At 39.8% G+C, this 16,765-nt stretch overlaps 1 protein-coding gene across 1 annotated transcript in view; it reads left to right on the forward strand.

The window, feature by feature from the left end:
* Positions 1-16,225, forward strand: part of LOC134414007 (nicotinate-nucleotide pyrophosphorylase [carboxylating]-like) — a 71,493-nt gene extending 55,268 nt beyond the window's left edge. Inside the window, exons 4-6 of the mRNA XM_063148007.1 lie at positions 9,134-9,758; positions 12,641-12,772; positions 15,847-16,225. Coding sequence (XP_063004077.1) covers positions 9,134-9,758; positions 12,641-12,772; positions 15,847-16,053 — 964 coding nt within the window. The 3' untranslated portion in view covers positions 16,054-16,225. The remainder of the gene's footprint in view (positions 1-9,133; positions 9,759-12,640; positions 12,773-15,846) is intronic.
* Positions 16,226-16,765: the final 540 nt, after the last annotated feature.

Below are 16,765 nucleotides of genomic sequence, written 5' to 3' on the forward strand. Positions count from 1 at the left end.
ATACGCCGAAACAAACAAAGGCTCCAACGCAAACAAAAAATTCTTCATTCTTTAATAAACACTAACTAATAATACATGCAACAGGAAAGTATCTACTTTTCAAACTCAGAAGTAAAATATAAATAACATTAACTGCAATTTTTAACAGTTCTTAACAAGTTTTGATTATTTAAACAGTTCTTAACAAGTTTTTGACTATAGACAGTCTCCAATAGTCTTTAGGTCTCCTCTGGAGGGTTAGCTTTAGATTGTCTGAGTGATTAGTCACAACCCATTCATTAGAAGACTTAGTAGGGGATGTGGTTGGTTTTGACTCTTCAGTGGGAGGTGGTGCAGGTCCTTTAGTCTGGGTTATATGTGTCCACCCCTTCTCTTGGGTTGTATGGCTGTATTGGTGGTGAGTAGGACCTGAAAATGACCTTCAAACTTAGAGGTTAAAGGTGCAGAGTTCCATGATTTAACTAACACCCAGTCCCCTGGATTGATGCTATGTCCCTTAGTGTCTAAGGGAGAGGTTTGAAGGACATAGCCCTTTTTCCTAAGATCTTTGAATCTCCTTCCTATGGCCTTTACCTATTTTTGTGTGGCTGTCTCTCCTTCTGGATAAATTCCCGTGCCATACAGGGTTGTCAAGAAGGGGAGTCCTAACATCATTTCATAAGGTGAGACTCTTATACCTGTTTGAGGCCTTGTTCTTATTTGTAACAGTGCTAAGGGTAGACATTTAAGCCAATTCATCTGGGTTTCTGTAACTAATGTAGTTAACGTGTTTTTGATGGTTTTATTCATCCTTTCTACTCTTCTGGAGCTCTGGGGATGCCAATGGGTTGTGCAACCTCCATTTCATTCCCAGGGCTTCAACAACTTGTTGTAAAACTTTGGCAGCAAAATTTGGACCTCGGTCAGAATCAACATTATTTATCAACCCATATTGGGGAATGATGTTTTCAAGGATTGCTTTTGTGGCTGCTTGGGCTGTCTCTGTTTTGGTCAGGAACGCCTCTACCCAATGGCTGAGGTGATCCACGGTCACTAATAAGTGTCTGTATCCCTGGACAGGGGACATTTCTGTGATGTCTACCTGCACGCTTTGGAACCTCCGCAAGGACAACTCTCTTCCCCCAGATCAGACAGTACTCTTCTCATTACTTTCTGATTAATTTGTTGGCAAGTTAAACATCCCTTGGTAACTGCCTTTGCTATGGTATGTACTCCCATGCACATATGATCCCTTGGAAAGGGGTCACATAATCCTTGTATTCCCCAATGGGTCAACTCATATAACTCTGTCATCACCTTTCGGGCTAGAGCTTTATTTAAAATTTGCCGTCCATCAGGGGTCCATCATTCTCCATTTTCTTTTTGCTGTCCTCTCATCTTTTCTAACTCACTTAATTCTTTCTCGTCAAAGATGGGTCTTTCCTCTTTTCTTTCTCTACTAGGTGTTCCTTCTATCTTAAGAATTTTAACTGGTCTATCTTGGTCCAAGGCTACTTCTTTTGCTACATAATCAGCTAATCAATTTCCTTTCATTTTAAGGATATCCCCTTTTTGATGTCCTTTTATGTGACATTTGGCTATCTCTATTGGTTTCCTTAGGGACTCTAGTACTAATTTTATTAGCTCTTCATGTATTTAAGTTTTGCCTTTAGAATTTAGGTATCTCCATTCTTCCCATATTTTTCCAAATGTATGGACAATTCCGAATACATACCAGGAGTCGGTATAGATTGTTCTTTTATCTTTTTCTAGTAAATCTAGCCCTCTCTTCAGGGCATAGATTTCACAGCACTGGGCAGATCAATTTGAGGGTAGCTTTCCCATTTCCTCAACTTGCATGTTCTGCCCATCTATGATTGCATACCCTGAGACCCGTTTACTGGCTCCCATTTGTGATGATCCATCTGTAAATAAAATTCTCCCATATGGGAGCAGCCCTTTTTCTAAATCTTCTCTCACTTTAGTCTGCATTTCAATAATTTCTAAACAATCATGCTCCAGGTCTGTTAACAGCTCTCCTGTGAGGAACTGGGCTGGATTTAAACATTTTGAAGTGACTAATTCGAGGCCCTTGGTACTTATTAGGATGACTTCATGGTTTAGTATTTGGGAGTTGGTTAGCCCCTGAGGGGCCTTGTGACTTAAAACATCTTTGACATTGTGTGGGGTATGAACCCGGATCTTCCCCTTTCAGGTTAGTTTCTGTGTGTCTTCTATTGGGGTGGCTGTCGCCTCTATCACGTGCACACAGGCTGGCCACCCTCTGGCTACTGGATCTGGTGACTTGGAGAGAGATGCGACCGCTTCCTGCATCCTCCCCAATCCCGTGTAAGGACTCCGCAAGCTGTCCCCTCTTCCACGTTTACCAATAGGTCAAAGTTCTTTATAAGGTCTGATAGGCTCAGTACAGGGGCAGGGGACAATTTAATTTTCAGATTCCGAAGGTGTTCTTGTCATTTGAGGTCCAGGTTACAGGCTCTGATTCATTCAATTTGCCATATGGAAATTAAATTCTCTTATTATACTGATCAAGCCATAATCTGCAATGCCCAAACAAACCTAGTAATTGTCTAACGTCTCTTTTGGTCTTTGGGGCAGGGATGGACAGAATTCCCAAAATTCTCTTGGGGCTTCACCTTTTATACCCTTGGCCCATTATATGTCCTAGATATGTTATTTCTTGTTTCACAAATTGCAGTTTCTTTTGTGATACTTTTAGGCCTTTTTCCCCTAAGAAATTTAGGAACTCTATGCTAGAACTTTTAACATTGTCTTGTTCTCCCTCTGATGCAAGTAAATCATAAACATATAGTAAAATATGTACCCCACTCTCAGGTTTAAACTGTTCTAGGATTTCTTCTAGAGCTTGCCAAAGAGTTTCGGGGATTCTCTAAACCCCTGGGGAAGACCTGTCCACCTTCGTTGCTGTTTTCTTTTCTTTTCAATGTCCTCCCATTCAAAGGCAAACCAGTTCTGGCATTCTTCAGCCAGGGGACACACCCAGAAGACATCCTTTAAATCCATGACTGACAACCATGCATGCTCCTCAGGTACTTGGCTTAAAACGATGTGGACGGGTTTTGTACTACCGGGTAATGTGGTGTGCTGTAATGTCCCATTTTAGACTTCCAGGTCATCCCCCCAGGTGTGCCTATGCCTCTCTCCCTTCCCCCTTGCCCCCATGCTGAGTGAGTCCTGTCAATCAGGCTTAACATTCCAGCAAGGCGTCGTGTGGTTGGTCAAGTTCAAAGGATGCCCCTGTGCCCAGAGGTCATTGGCCTTTCTGGGTGTCATCTTCCCCTGAGACCCTGCCCCTCCTCACCTGGTTGGTGGCTCACCTGTACCTCCCCTCCCCCTATACCTGAGCTTAAAAAGGTGATCAGACCACACGGCCGGAATTCTGTTGGAGCAGTTCCTCAAATCCAGACCTCTGTAACCATGGAATAAACCTCTGGACATTAAACCCTCCAGCAGAATCCTCTCCTTTTTCTCTTCACCATTGCCTGAAGCCATTCCTCCTGAGGTAAACGGGGTTCCTAACCAGCCTGGACTTGTTCAGTGCCCAGCTGCAACCACCAGCAAGCCAAGGTATCTCTGGGGTGTTACACCGCAGTTGCTGCCTTTGGCCCGGCAGCGAGGGTCAGACTGGCCCAGGCACAATGTAACTGGGAATATTGGGAGCCTTTTTCCAAACACCAGTGACACAGCACAGTGACACAGCACAGCGCTCCCAGTGACACCAGTGACACATCCCAGTGCTCCCAGTGACACCAGTGACACATCCCAGCACTCCCACTGACACCAGTGACACCAGTAACACATCCCAGTGCTCCCAGTAACACCAGTAACACATCCCAGCACTCCCAGTGACACCAGTTCGGCTCATCCCAGCGCTCCCAGTGACACCATTGACACATCCCAGCGCTCCCAGTGACACCAGTGACACATCCCAGCGCTCCCAGTAACACCAGTAACACAGCACAGCGCTCCCAGTGACACCAGTTCGGCTCATCCCAGTGCTCCCAGCGCTCCCAGTGCCCCGGCGCTGCCCCTCCCAGCGCTCCCAGTGCGGGCGTGCCCGTGACTCACAGCGCCGGCAGCCGCAACAACAGCGGGGGGAACTGGGGGGGACTGGGGGGAACTGGGAGGGACTGGGGGGACTGGGGGGGACTGGGGGGGACTGGGGGGACTGGGGGGACTGGGGGGGGTGGGGAGGGACCACCAATGTCCCCCCCGTGTCCCTGTCCCGTGTCCGGCCCCCGTCCCTGTCCATGTCCCCATTGTCCCCAATGTCCCCCCCTTTTGTCCCCTCCCCCTTTCGTCCCCTCCGTGCCCCCCCCGCCCATCGCGTGTCCCGGCCCCCGCCGAGGAATTTCGGGAGTTTGGGAATTTGGGAATTTGGGAATTTTCTCCATCAACAGCGATGAGATCATGGAGGGGGGGGAGGGGCGGAGGAGCCCCGCCGGGGGGGGTCCGGCCCCGAATTGTTCCGTTGGTTTGATTGATTGATTGATTGGTTTGATTGGTGGAGTGATTTTATTGATTGATTGATTGATTGCTTTGATTGATGGATTGATTTTATTGATTGATTGATTGATTTGATTGATTGACTGAATGGTTTGATTGATGGATTGATTTTATTGATTGATTGACTGGTTTGATTGATTGATTGAGTGGTTTGATTGATGGATTGATTTGATTGATTGATTGGTTTGATTGATGGATTGATTTTATTGATTGATTGATTGATTTGATTGTTGGATTAATTTTATTGATTGGTTTTATTGATGGATTGATTTTACTGCTCGATTTATTTTATCGATTAATTTAAATTATTGATTGATTGATTTTATTGATTTATTTCATTGTTTGATTTATTTATTTCAATTGAATTTATTGCTCGATTGATTGATTTTGATTGATTTTATTGCTCGATTGATTTTATTGTTCGATTGATTTTATTGCTTGATTGATTTTATTGTTGGATTTAATTTATCGATTGATTGATTTTATTGCTTGATTGATTTTAATGTTCGATTGATTTTATTGTTTGGATTGATTTTATTGTTCGATTCAATTTATTGACTGATTTATTTTATTATTTGATTGATTTAATCGATTTATTTTATTGTTTGATTTATTTATTTCGATTGATGTTATTGCTCAATAGATTTTATTGTTGGATTGATTTTATTGTTCGATTTATCGATTGGTTTATTTCATTGCTTGATTGATTTTATTGTTTAATTTAATTTATTGTTTGATTGATTTTATTTTTGGATTGATTTTATTTTTCGATTCAATTTATTGACTTATTTATTTTATTGTTTGATTTAATTAATAGATTTATTTTATTGCTTGTTTTATTTATTTCAATTGATTTTATTGTTGGATTGATTTTATTGCTGGATTTAATTTATCGATTGATTGATTGATTTTATTGCTTGATTGATTTTATTGTGTGAATTGATTTGATTGCTCAATTTAATTTATTGACTTATTTATTTTATTGTTTGATTTATTTAATGGATTTATTTTATTGTTTGATTTATTTTATTGTTAGATTGATTTTATTGTTGGATTGACTTTATTGTTCGATTCAATTTATCGATTGATTTTATTGTTTGATTGATTTTATTGTTCGATTCAATTTTTCGATTGATTGAAATTATTGTTTGATTGATTTTATTGATTTATTTTAGTGTTTGATTTGTTTATTTTGATTGATTTTATTGTTCAATTGATTTTATTGTTTGGATTGATTTTATTGTTCAATTTATTTATCGATTGATTGATTTTATTGTTTGGATTGATTTTATTGTTCAATTTATTTATCGATTGATTGATTTTATTGATTGATTTATTTTATCGATTGATTTTATTGTTCGATTGATTTTATTGTTCGATTTAATTTATCGATTAATTGATTTTATTGTTTGATTTAATGTATCAATTGATTGATTTTATCGACTGATTGATTTATTTCGATTGATTTTATTGCTGGATTGATTTTATTGTTCGATTTAATTTATCGATTGATTGATTTTATCGATTGATTGATTGATTTCGATTGATTTTATTGCTGGATTGGTTTTCTCCCAACCTCTCCTCCCTGGGCTGGGTTTGCCCTTTGCTCGGGGCCATAAATGCCCTGAAAAACCAAAATTTGTTTGTTGGGGTTTTGTGTTTGCAGAGCATTCACAGCGGTTTTGTGTTTGCAGAGCATTCACAGCCTTGTTGGGGTTTTGTGTTTGCAGAGCATTCACAGCCCCAACCCCAAATCTGTTTGTTGGGTTTTGTGTTTGCAGAGCATTCACAGCCCCAGGATGGAATTTGGAATTTGGAATCTGAAGAAAAACAGAAATAAAATCGAGTTCTGAAGAAAAACAGAAATAAAATCGAGTTTTGCAATATAATACAATATAATATAATATAATATAATATAATATAATATAATATAATATAATATAATATAATATAATATAATATAATATAATATAATGTAATATAATATAATATAATATAATATAATGTAATATATCTAATGTAATATAATGTAATATAATATAATACAATACAATATAATGTAATATAATATAATACAATATAATATAATATAATATAATATAATATAATATAATATAATATAATATAATATAATATAATATAATATAATATAATGTAATATAATATAATATAATATAATGTAATATATCTAATGTAATATAATGTAATATAATATAATACAATACAATATAATGTAATATAATATAATACAATATATATAATGTAATATATCTAATGTAATATAATGTAATATAATATAATATAATACAATATAATACAATATAATATAATACAATATAATATAATATAATATAATATAATATAATATAATATAATATAATATAATATAATATAATATAATATAATATAATATAATATAATATAATATAATATAATACAATACAATATAATATAATATAATATAATATAATATAATATAATATAATATAATATAATATAATATAATGTATTATAATATAATATAATATAATATAATATAATATAATATAATATAATATAATATAATATAATATAATATAATGTATTATAATATAATATAATGTAATATAATATAATATAATATAATATAATATAATATAATATAATATAATATAATATAATATAATATAATATAATATAATATAATATAATATAATATAATATAATATAATGTAATATATCTAATGTAATATAATGTAATATAATATAATATAATACAATATAATATAATATAATACAATATAATATAATATAATATAATATAATATAATATAATATAATATAATATAATATAATATAATATAATATAATATAATATAATATAATATAATATAATATAATATAATATAATGTAATATATCTAATGTAATATAATGTAATATAATATAATATAATACAATATAATATAATATAATATAATACAATATAATATAATATAATATAATATAATATAATATAATATAATATAATATAATATAATATAATATAATATAATATAATATAATATAATACAATATAATATAATATAATATAATACAATATAATATAAAATAATATAATATAATATAATATAATATAATATAATATAATATAATATTATATTATATTATATTATATATTATATTATATCATATTATATTATTTTATATTATGTTATATTATTATATTATATTATTTTATATTATATTATATTATAATATAATATAATATAATATAATATAATATTATATTATATTATATTATATATTATATTATATTATATTATTTTATATTATATTATATTATATTATATTATATTATATTATATTATATTATATTATATTATATTATATTATATTATATTATATTATATTATATTATATTATATTATATTATATTATATTATATTATACAATATAATATGTTTAAAAACACATATATTAATATATTTAATATGTAATAATAGTAAATACAAATAGTAAATACAAATAAAGAAACAAACCAGCTCAGACAGTGCCTGAAATAAAGGGAAATCAACCAGCTCAGGGAGTGCCTTGGAATGTCCCCAGTGTCACCAAGGTCCCCAAATCTCATTTTTTCCGAATTTTCCCCCATTTTCCCCCAATGTCCCCCAATGTCCGCAGTGTCCCCCATGTCCCCAAATCTCATTTTTCCAAATTTTCCCCCAATTTTTCCCCAATCCCCCCAATCTCATTTTTCCCAATTTGCCCCCAAATTTCCCCAATGTCCCCCCAGTGTCCCCAATGTCCCCAAATCTCTTTTTTCCCAATTTCCCCCCATTTTCCCCCAATGATCCCAATGTCCCCAAATCTCATTTTCCCCAATCCCCCCAATCTCATTTTTCCCAATTTGCCCCCAAATTTCCCCAATGTCCCCCCAGTGTCCCCAATGTCCCCAAATCTCTTTTTTCCCAATTTCCCCCCATTTTCCCCCAATGATCCCAATGTCCCCAAATCTCATTTTCCCCAATTATCCCATTTTTACCAATTTTCCCCCAATTTTTTCCCAAATTTTCCCCATTTTTTCTCCAATGTCCCCAAATCTCTTTTTCCCCATTTTTCCCCATTTTCCCCCGCCAATTTTCCCCCAATTTTTCCCCCAATGTCCCCCAATGTCCGCAGTGTCCCCCATGTCCCCAAATCTCATTTTTCCAAATTTTCCCCCAATTTTTCCCCAATCCCCCCAATCTCATTTTTCCCAATTTGCCCCCAAATTTCCCCAATGTCCCCCCAGTGTCCCCAATGTCTCCAAATCTCTTTTTTCCCAATTTTCCCTAAGACCCCCAAAGCCCCTCCGGGACCTTCCTGGGACCCCCAAAATCGCCCCCAGACCCAAAAATCTCCCCATAGATCCCAATGGGGACCCCAAAACCCCCTCAAGGACCCTCCTGGGACCCCCAAAATCCTCACAGAGACCCCCCAAGACCCCCAAAATGCCCCCCAAGGACCCCAATATCCTCCCCCTAATTCCCTTTCTCTCTCCCCAGGTCTCTCCGCACCATGTCCGGCTCTGCGCCCCCGAACCCCCCGGGACCCCCGAACCCCCCGAACCTTTTGGGGACCCCCTGGCCGCCCCCCCCTCCCCCGCACCGCCTGCGGGCCCTGGCGCGCTCCTGGCTGGACGAGGACGCGCCCTGGCCCGACCCCACCGTGGCGCCGCTGGGGAACCCCGAGATCCGCGCCCACATCCTTGTCAAAAACCCCGAAACCCCCGCATTTAACCCCAAAACCGCCGGATTTAACCCCGAAACCCCCGCATTTAACCCCAAAACCCCCCCGTTTTTCGGGGTGCTGGCCGGCTGCCCGTTCGCCGAGGCGGTTTTCGCGGTGTCAGGCTGCTCCGTGCTCTGGAAGGTTCCCGAAGGTTCCTGGCTGGGCCCGGGCCGGGCGCTGCTGGCCGAGGTTCGCGGCCCCGTTTCCGGGCTGCTCCTGGCCGAGCGCACGGCCCTCAACGTCCTGGGCCGCTGCAGCGGCGTGGCCTCCATGGCCGCCCGGGCCCGGGGCGTCGCCGAGAGCCGAAACTGGGGAGGGGTCGTGGCGGGGACGCGCAAGTGCACGCCCGGCTTCAGGGCGGCCGAGAAGTACGCGCTGGGCGTGGGCGGCGCGCAGGGGCACCGTGAGGGGCTGGGGGCGTTCGGCCTCATCAAGGACAACCACAGGGCCGTGGCCGAGATGGGCGGCGGGCACGAAGGGGTTAAACGGGTAAGGACCCCGAAATTTTGGGTCGGGGGAACCCCGAAATGTGGGTGGAAATGGGGGAAAAATGGGTGGAAAATGGGGAGGAAATTTGGGGGGACAATCACAGAGAGAGTGACAGCGGACAGCAAGGGGTTAAACGGGTGAGCACCCCGAATTTTGGGGGGTTTTGGGGTGGGGGAGCCCCGAAATTGGGGGGGAAATGAGTGGGGGGACCCTTGAATTGGGGCAGTTTTAGTTGTGGGGAGAGGGGCTGAAATGAGGAGGGGAGACCCCGAATTTGGGGGGAAATGGGGGCAAAATCTGGGGGTAAAATTTGGGGGGTTCTGGTTGTGGGGACACTCAAATTTGGGGGGGAAATGGGGGGAAAATGGGGAAAAATTTGGGGTAAGATGGGGGAAATTTGGGTGGAAATGGGGGAGAAATGGGAAAAAAAATGGGTGGAAAATGGGGTGGGGAAACCCAAAATTTGGGGGCAAAATTTGGGGGGTTCCAGTTGTGGGGACCCCGAATTTGGGGTAAAAATGGGGGAAATTTGGGGCCAAATTTGTGGGGGATCGGGACAATGCCAGAGCGCTGGCAAAGGTGAGCACCCCAAAATTTGGGGGGTTTTGGGTGTGGGGGGACCCCAAATTTGGGGAAATTTTTGGGGATTAATTTTGGGGGGAAATTGCCAATTTTTCCGGGGAAAATTTGCAATTTTTGTGGGGAAATTCCCAATTTTTTGGGAATTAATTTCGAGTAGAAATTCCCAATTTTTAGGGAATTAATTTTGAGTAGAAAATCCCAATTTTTGGGAATTAATTTTGAGTAGAAATTCCCAATTTTTTGGATTAATTTTGAGTAGAAAATCCTATTTTGGGGGGATTAATTTAGGGGGCAATTCTCAAATTTGGGGATTAATTTTGAGGAAAAATTCCCAATTTTTTGGGGAATTAATTTTGAGTAGGAATTCCCAATTTTTGGGGATTAACTTTGAGTAGAAAATCCCAATTTTTTGGGGAATTAATTTTGAGTAGGAATTCCCAATTTTTTGGATTAATTTTGAGTAGAAAATCCCAATTTTTGGGGATTAATTTTGAGTAGAAATTCCCAATTTTTGGGGATTCATTTGGGGGGAAATTCTCAAATTTGGGGATTTATTTTGAGGAAAAATTCCCAATTTTTGGGGAATTAATTTTGAGTAGGAATTCCCAATTTTTTGAGTAGAAATTCCCAATTTTTAGGGAATTAATTTTGAGTAGAAAATCCTATTTTTGGGGGATTAATTTGGGGGAAAATTCTCAAATTTGGGGATTAATTTTGAGTAGGAATTCCCAATTTTTTTGGATTAATTTTGAGTAGAAAATCCTATTTTTTGGGATTAATTTAGGGGGAAATTCTCAAATTTGGGGATTAATTTTGAGGAAAAATTCCCAATTTTTGGGATTAATTTTGCGTAGAAATTCTCAATTTGGGGGGAATAATTTCTGAATTTTTGGGGATTAATTTTGCTGGAAAATTGCCAATTTTTGAGTAGAAATTCCCAATTTTTGGGGATAATTTTGGTGGAAAAAATCCCAATTTTGGGGGTGAAAATTCCCAATTTTTTTGAATAGAAATCCCAATTTTTTTTGGGGGGGGGGGAAATTTTGAGTAGAAATTCCCGATTTTTGGGGATTAATTTCTGAAATTTTGGGGGTTAATTTTGGGAAAAATCCCCAATTTTTTGAGATTAATTTGAGGGGAAAATTCCCCATTTTGGGGGGATTATTTATTGAGTAGAATTTCCCAATTTTGGGGGATTAATTTACAGGGAAATTCCCAATTTTTGCGGATTAATTTGGAGTAGAAATTCCCAATTTTTTGAATAGAAATTCCCAATTTTTGGGGATTCATTTTGAGTAGAAATCCCCAATTTTTGAGGATTAATTTTGAATAGGAAACCCCAAATTTTTGGGGATTAATTTCCAAATTTTTGGGTTTAAATTTTGAGTAGAAATCCCCAATTTTTAGGTATTAATTTGGGAGTCAAATTCTCAATTTTTGGGGATTAATTTCTGAATTTTGGGGGATGAATTTGAGGGGAAAATCCCAATTTTTGGGGACTAATTTTGAGGAGGAATTCCCAATTTTTGGGTGGGAAATTCCCAATTTTTGGGGATTCATTTGGGGAAAAAAATCCCAATTTTTGGGGATTAATTTCCAAATTTTTGGGGATAAATTTTGAGTAGAAATCCCCAATTTTTGCGGATATTTTTTGAGTAGAAATCCCCAATTTTTGGGTATTAATTTGGGAGTCAAATTCCCAATTTTTGGGGATAAATTTCTGAATTTTTGGGGATGAATTTGAGGGGAAAATCCCAATTTTTGAGGACTAATTTTGAGTAGGAATTCCCAATTTTTGGGTGGGAAATTCCCAATTTTTGAGGATTAATTTCCAAATTTTTGGGGAAAAATTTTGAGTAGAAATCCCCAGTTTTTGGGGATTAATTTTGAATAGAAATCCCCAATTTTTGAGGATTAATTTCCAAATTTTTGGAAATTAATTTCGAGTAGAAATCCCCAATGTTTGAGGATTAATTTTGAATAGAAAAACCCAAATTTTTGGGGATTAATTTCCAAATTTTTGGGTTTAAATTTTGAGTGGAAATCCCCAATTTTTGGGTATTAATTTGGGAGTCAAATTCTCAATTTTTGGGGATGAATCTGAGGGGAAAATCCCAATTTTTTGGGGACTAATTTTGAGTAAGAATTCCCAATTTTTGGGGATTAATTTCCAAATTTTTGGGGATAAATTTTGAGTAGAAATCCCCAATTTTTGAGGATTATTTTTAATAGAGAAAACCAAATTTTGGGGGCAAATCCCTAATTTTTGGGTTTATTTTGGGGTCCCACAGCTGATTGTGGAGGCGCGCCAGGCCGGGGGCTTCACGCGGAAATTGGGCGTGGAGTGCGCGAGCGCCGAGCAGGCGCTGGAGGCGGCCAAGGCCGGGGCCGATGTCGTCCTGCTCGACAACCTGAGCCCAGAGGTGAGCCCCAAAACATCAGGGAACCCCGAAAATCAAAATTTTGGGGGGAAAAATGGCGAAAATTTGGGAAAAACGGCGAAAATTTGGGGAAAAAACGGTGAAAATTTGGGGAAAAAGCAAAAATTTGGGGGAGAAACTCAAAAAACTGTGCCCAGAATTGGGGTGAGGGTGGCAGAGATTTGAGCTCTGAGCCCACGGGGCAGCCCCAAAACATCGGGGAACCCCAAAAATCGAAATTTTGGGGAAAAAAGGTGAAATTTTGGGGAGAAACACAAAAAATGGCGCAAAATCGGGGTGGGGGTGGTGGAGATTTGAGCTCTGAGCCCACAGGGGAGCCCCAAAATTCGGGAACTCTGAAAATCGAAATTTTGGGGGGAAAAGGTGAAAATTTGGGAAAAAAAGGTGAAAATTTGGGGAAAACGGCGAAAATTTGGGAAAAAAAGGTGAAAATCTGGGGGAGAAAACCCCAAAAATGTGCCCAGAATTGGGGTGGGGGTAGCAGAGATTTGAGCTCTGAGCCCACGAGGGAGCCCCAAAATTCGGGAACCCCGAAAATGGAAATTTTGGGGGAGAAAAGGTGAAATTTTGGGGATAAAAGGTGAAAATTTGGGGGGAAAAGGTGAAAATTTGGGGAAAAACGATGAAAATTTGGGGAAAAAAGGCAAAAATTTGGGGAGAAAACCCCAAAAATGTGCCCAGAATTGGGGTGGGGGTGGCGGAGATTTGAGCTCTGAGCCCACAGGGGAGCCTCAAAATATCTGGGGACCCCGAAAATTGAAATTTTGGGGGAAAGAGGGGAAATTTGGGGGATAAAAGGTGAAAATTTGGGGAAAAACAGTGAAAATTTGGGGGAAAAACTCAAAAAAATCGGCCCAAAATTGGGGTGGGGGTGGTGGAGATTTGAGCTCTGAGCCCACGGGGGAGCCCCAAAATTGGGGAACTCTGAAAATCGAAATTTTGGGGGAGAAAAGGTGGAATTTCGGGAGGAAAAAGGTGAAAGTTTGGGAAAAAACAGTGAAAATTTGGGAAAAAAGGTGAAATTTTGGGGAAAAAAGGTGAAATTTTGGGGGAGAAACTCAAAAAAATGGCGCAAAATCGGGGTGGGAGTGGTGGAGATTTGAGCTCTGAGCCCATGGGGGAGCCCCAAAATTCGGGAACCCTGAAAATCGAAATTTTGGGGGGAAAAGGTGAAAATTTGGGAGAAAAAGGTGAAAATTTGGGGAAAAACAGCGAAAATTTGGGGAAGAACGGTGAAATTTTGGGGGAGATAACTGCAAAAAATCGGGTTTTTTGGGGGGGGGTCAAATAATCCCAGAATTGATAAATTTTTTAGGGACCCAAATTGGGCAAATTTTGGGTTGAAAATCCCAAATTTTGGGGTTTTTCTTGGTGGGTCGGACCCCAAATTTTGGGTGGAAAATCCCAAATTTTTGGTGTTTCTGGTTTAAGGGGAATTTGGGGTGGACACCCCAATTTTGGGTTCAAATCCCCAAATTTGTGGAGATTTTTATGGGGAAAACCCAAATTTGAGCAGGGACACCCCAATTTTGGGTGGAACACTCCCCAAATTTGTGGAGATTTTTATGGGAAAAACCCAAATTTGAGCAGGGACACCCCAGTTTTGGGTGGAACAATTCCCGGATTTGTGGGGATTTTTATGGGAAAAACCCAAATTTGAGCAGGGACACCCCAATTTTGGTTCAAATCCCGCCCAACCCCAATGAACCGAACCCCAAATTTTGGGTTCACTGACATTGTCCCCCTTTACCGGGATCTGCACTCGGATAAACTCCAAAAATGGGGAGAAACCCATAAAAATGGGAAAAATCAAAAAATATTTGGATAAATCCCCCCCCCAAAAAAAGGGGGGGGGGCAGATCTGAAAAAATTTGGGATAAACCCCAAAAATGGGGAATTGACAAAAAAAAAGGTGGAAAACCCCCAAAAAATGAGGAAAAAATCCCAAAAAGGGGGGATGAACCCGCCAAAAAACTGGGGTAAAGTCCAAACATTGAGAAAAAACCCAAAAAAATGGAATAAATGCCAAAAAATTGGGATAAAACCCGCAAAATGGGGGTAAAACTCCAAAAAATGGGATAAAAGCCCCCAAAATGGGGATAAACACCAAAAATAGGGATAAAGTCCAAAAAATGGCATTATTCCAAAAAAATGGGGAAAAACCACAAAAAATGAGGGAAAACCCCAGAAAAATGGAAAAACCCAAACCAAACAGTGGGAAAAAATAAAAAAACATGGGAATAAAAACAAAAAAAAGGAAAAAAACCCAAAAAATGAGGACATGCTGCAAAAATTTGGATAAGCCCCAAAAATTGGGATGAAACCCCAAAAATGGGAAAAACAAACAAACAAATAAAAAGGAATGAACCCTAAAAAATGGGGAAAAAAACCCCAAAAAATTGAGATAAACCCCCCAAAAATCTGGGGAAACCCCCAAAAATGGAGACAAACCCCAAAAAATAGGAAGAAAAACCCAAAAATGGGGCTGTGGACTCTTTGAAATGGGATAAACCCCCAAAGATGGGAAAAACCCAAAAAAATGGGGAAATAAGCAAAAAGAAATTGGGATAAACCCAAGAAGTGGGACCGAAACTGGGCAGGTTTTGGGTTGCAAACCCCGAATTTTTGGGGTTTCTGGTTTGAAGGGGATTTGGGCGTGGGCACCCCAATTTTGAACACCCAATTTTAAGTGGAACAATCCCAAAATTGATCATTTTTTCTGGGGACCCAAACTGGGCAAATTTTGGGTTGGAAACCCCCAAATTTGGGATTTTTCTGGGTGGGAGAGACCCCAAATTTTTGGGTGAAAAAAAAAAAAAAAAAAAAAAATGCCAATTTTTTTGGTGTTTCTGCTTTAAGGGGAATTTGGGGGTGGACACCCCAATTTTGGGTGGACTAATCCCCGGATTTGTGGGAATTTTTATGGGGAAACCCAAATTTGAGCAGGGACACCCCAATTTTGGGTTCGAATCCCGCCCAACCCCAATGAACCAGACCCCCACTCATCCAATGAACCCCAAATTTTGGGTTTTTTGACGTTTTCCCCCCGTTTCCAGGAGCTGCACGCGGCGGCCGCGCGCGTCAAGGCCGCGCACCCGCGGGTGCTGGTGGAGGCAAGCGGGGGCATCGGCCTGGAGAGCCTGGGCAGCTTCCTGGGGCCCCACGTGGACGTCGTGTCCATGGGGTGCCTGACCCACAGCGCCCTCGCGCTCGACTTCGCCCTCAAGGTGGTGGGGATGGGGAGTGGAAGTGAGGAAAAGTGAAAATCCGACGTGGAAACCCCAAAATTTCACCCAGAAACCCCAAAATCCAGTGTAAAATCTCGAAAATCCAGCCTGGAAACCCCAAAATCCAACCCGAAACCCTGGAGATCCGTCCTGGAACCAATAATGTCCAACGTTGGACCTGTCAAACCTGGAACCCCAAAATCCAACCTGGAACCCAAAATCCATCCTGGAAACCTCGAAAGCGAACCCGAAACCCTGAAATTTGGGAACCCCAAAATTGAACCGGGGAACCCCAAAAATCCATCCCAGGAACGCCCAAATTCCAACCTGGAACCAATAAAATCCAACGTGAAACGTAGAGACACCTGGAACCCTGAAATCCATCCCAGGAACCCCAAAAATCCAACCTGGAACCCCAAAAATCCAACCTGGAACCCCCAAAATCCAACCCTCAAAACCCAGCCTGGAACCAATGAAATCCGGGAACCCCAGAATCCATCCCTGAACCCCAAAATCCGCCCCAGGCGCCCCCCAGCCCTGCAGGCCCTGCCCCGGTTCCTGGGGCCCCACGGGGCCGTCGTGTCCATGGGGTGCCCGACCCACAGCGCCCCCGCGCTCGACTGTGCCATCAGGGTGCTGGGCATGGGGGACGGAGCCGAGGAACCCTGAAAATCAAACGTGGGAACCACAAAAATTTGCCCAGAAACCCGAAAATCCCACCCAGAAACCCCCAAATCCATCCCAGATA

Source organism: Melospiza melodia, unplaced genomic scaffold (genome assembly GCF_035770615.1).
Source record: "Melospiza melodia melodia isolate bMelMel2 unplaced genomic scaffold, bMelMel2.pri scaffold_88, whole genome shotgun sequence".
Lineage (NCBI taxonomy): Eukaryota > Metazoa > Chordata > Aves > Passeriformes > Passerellidae > Melospiza > Melospiza melodia.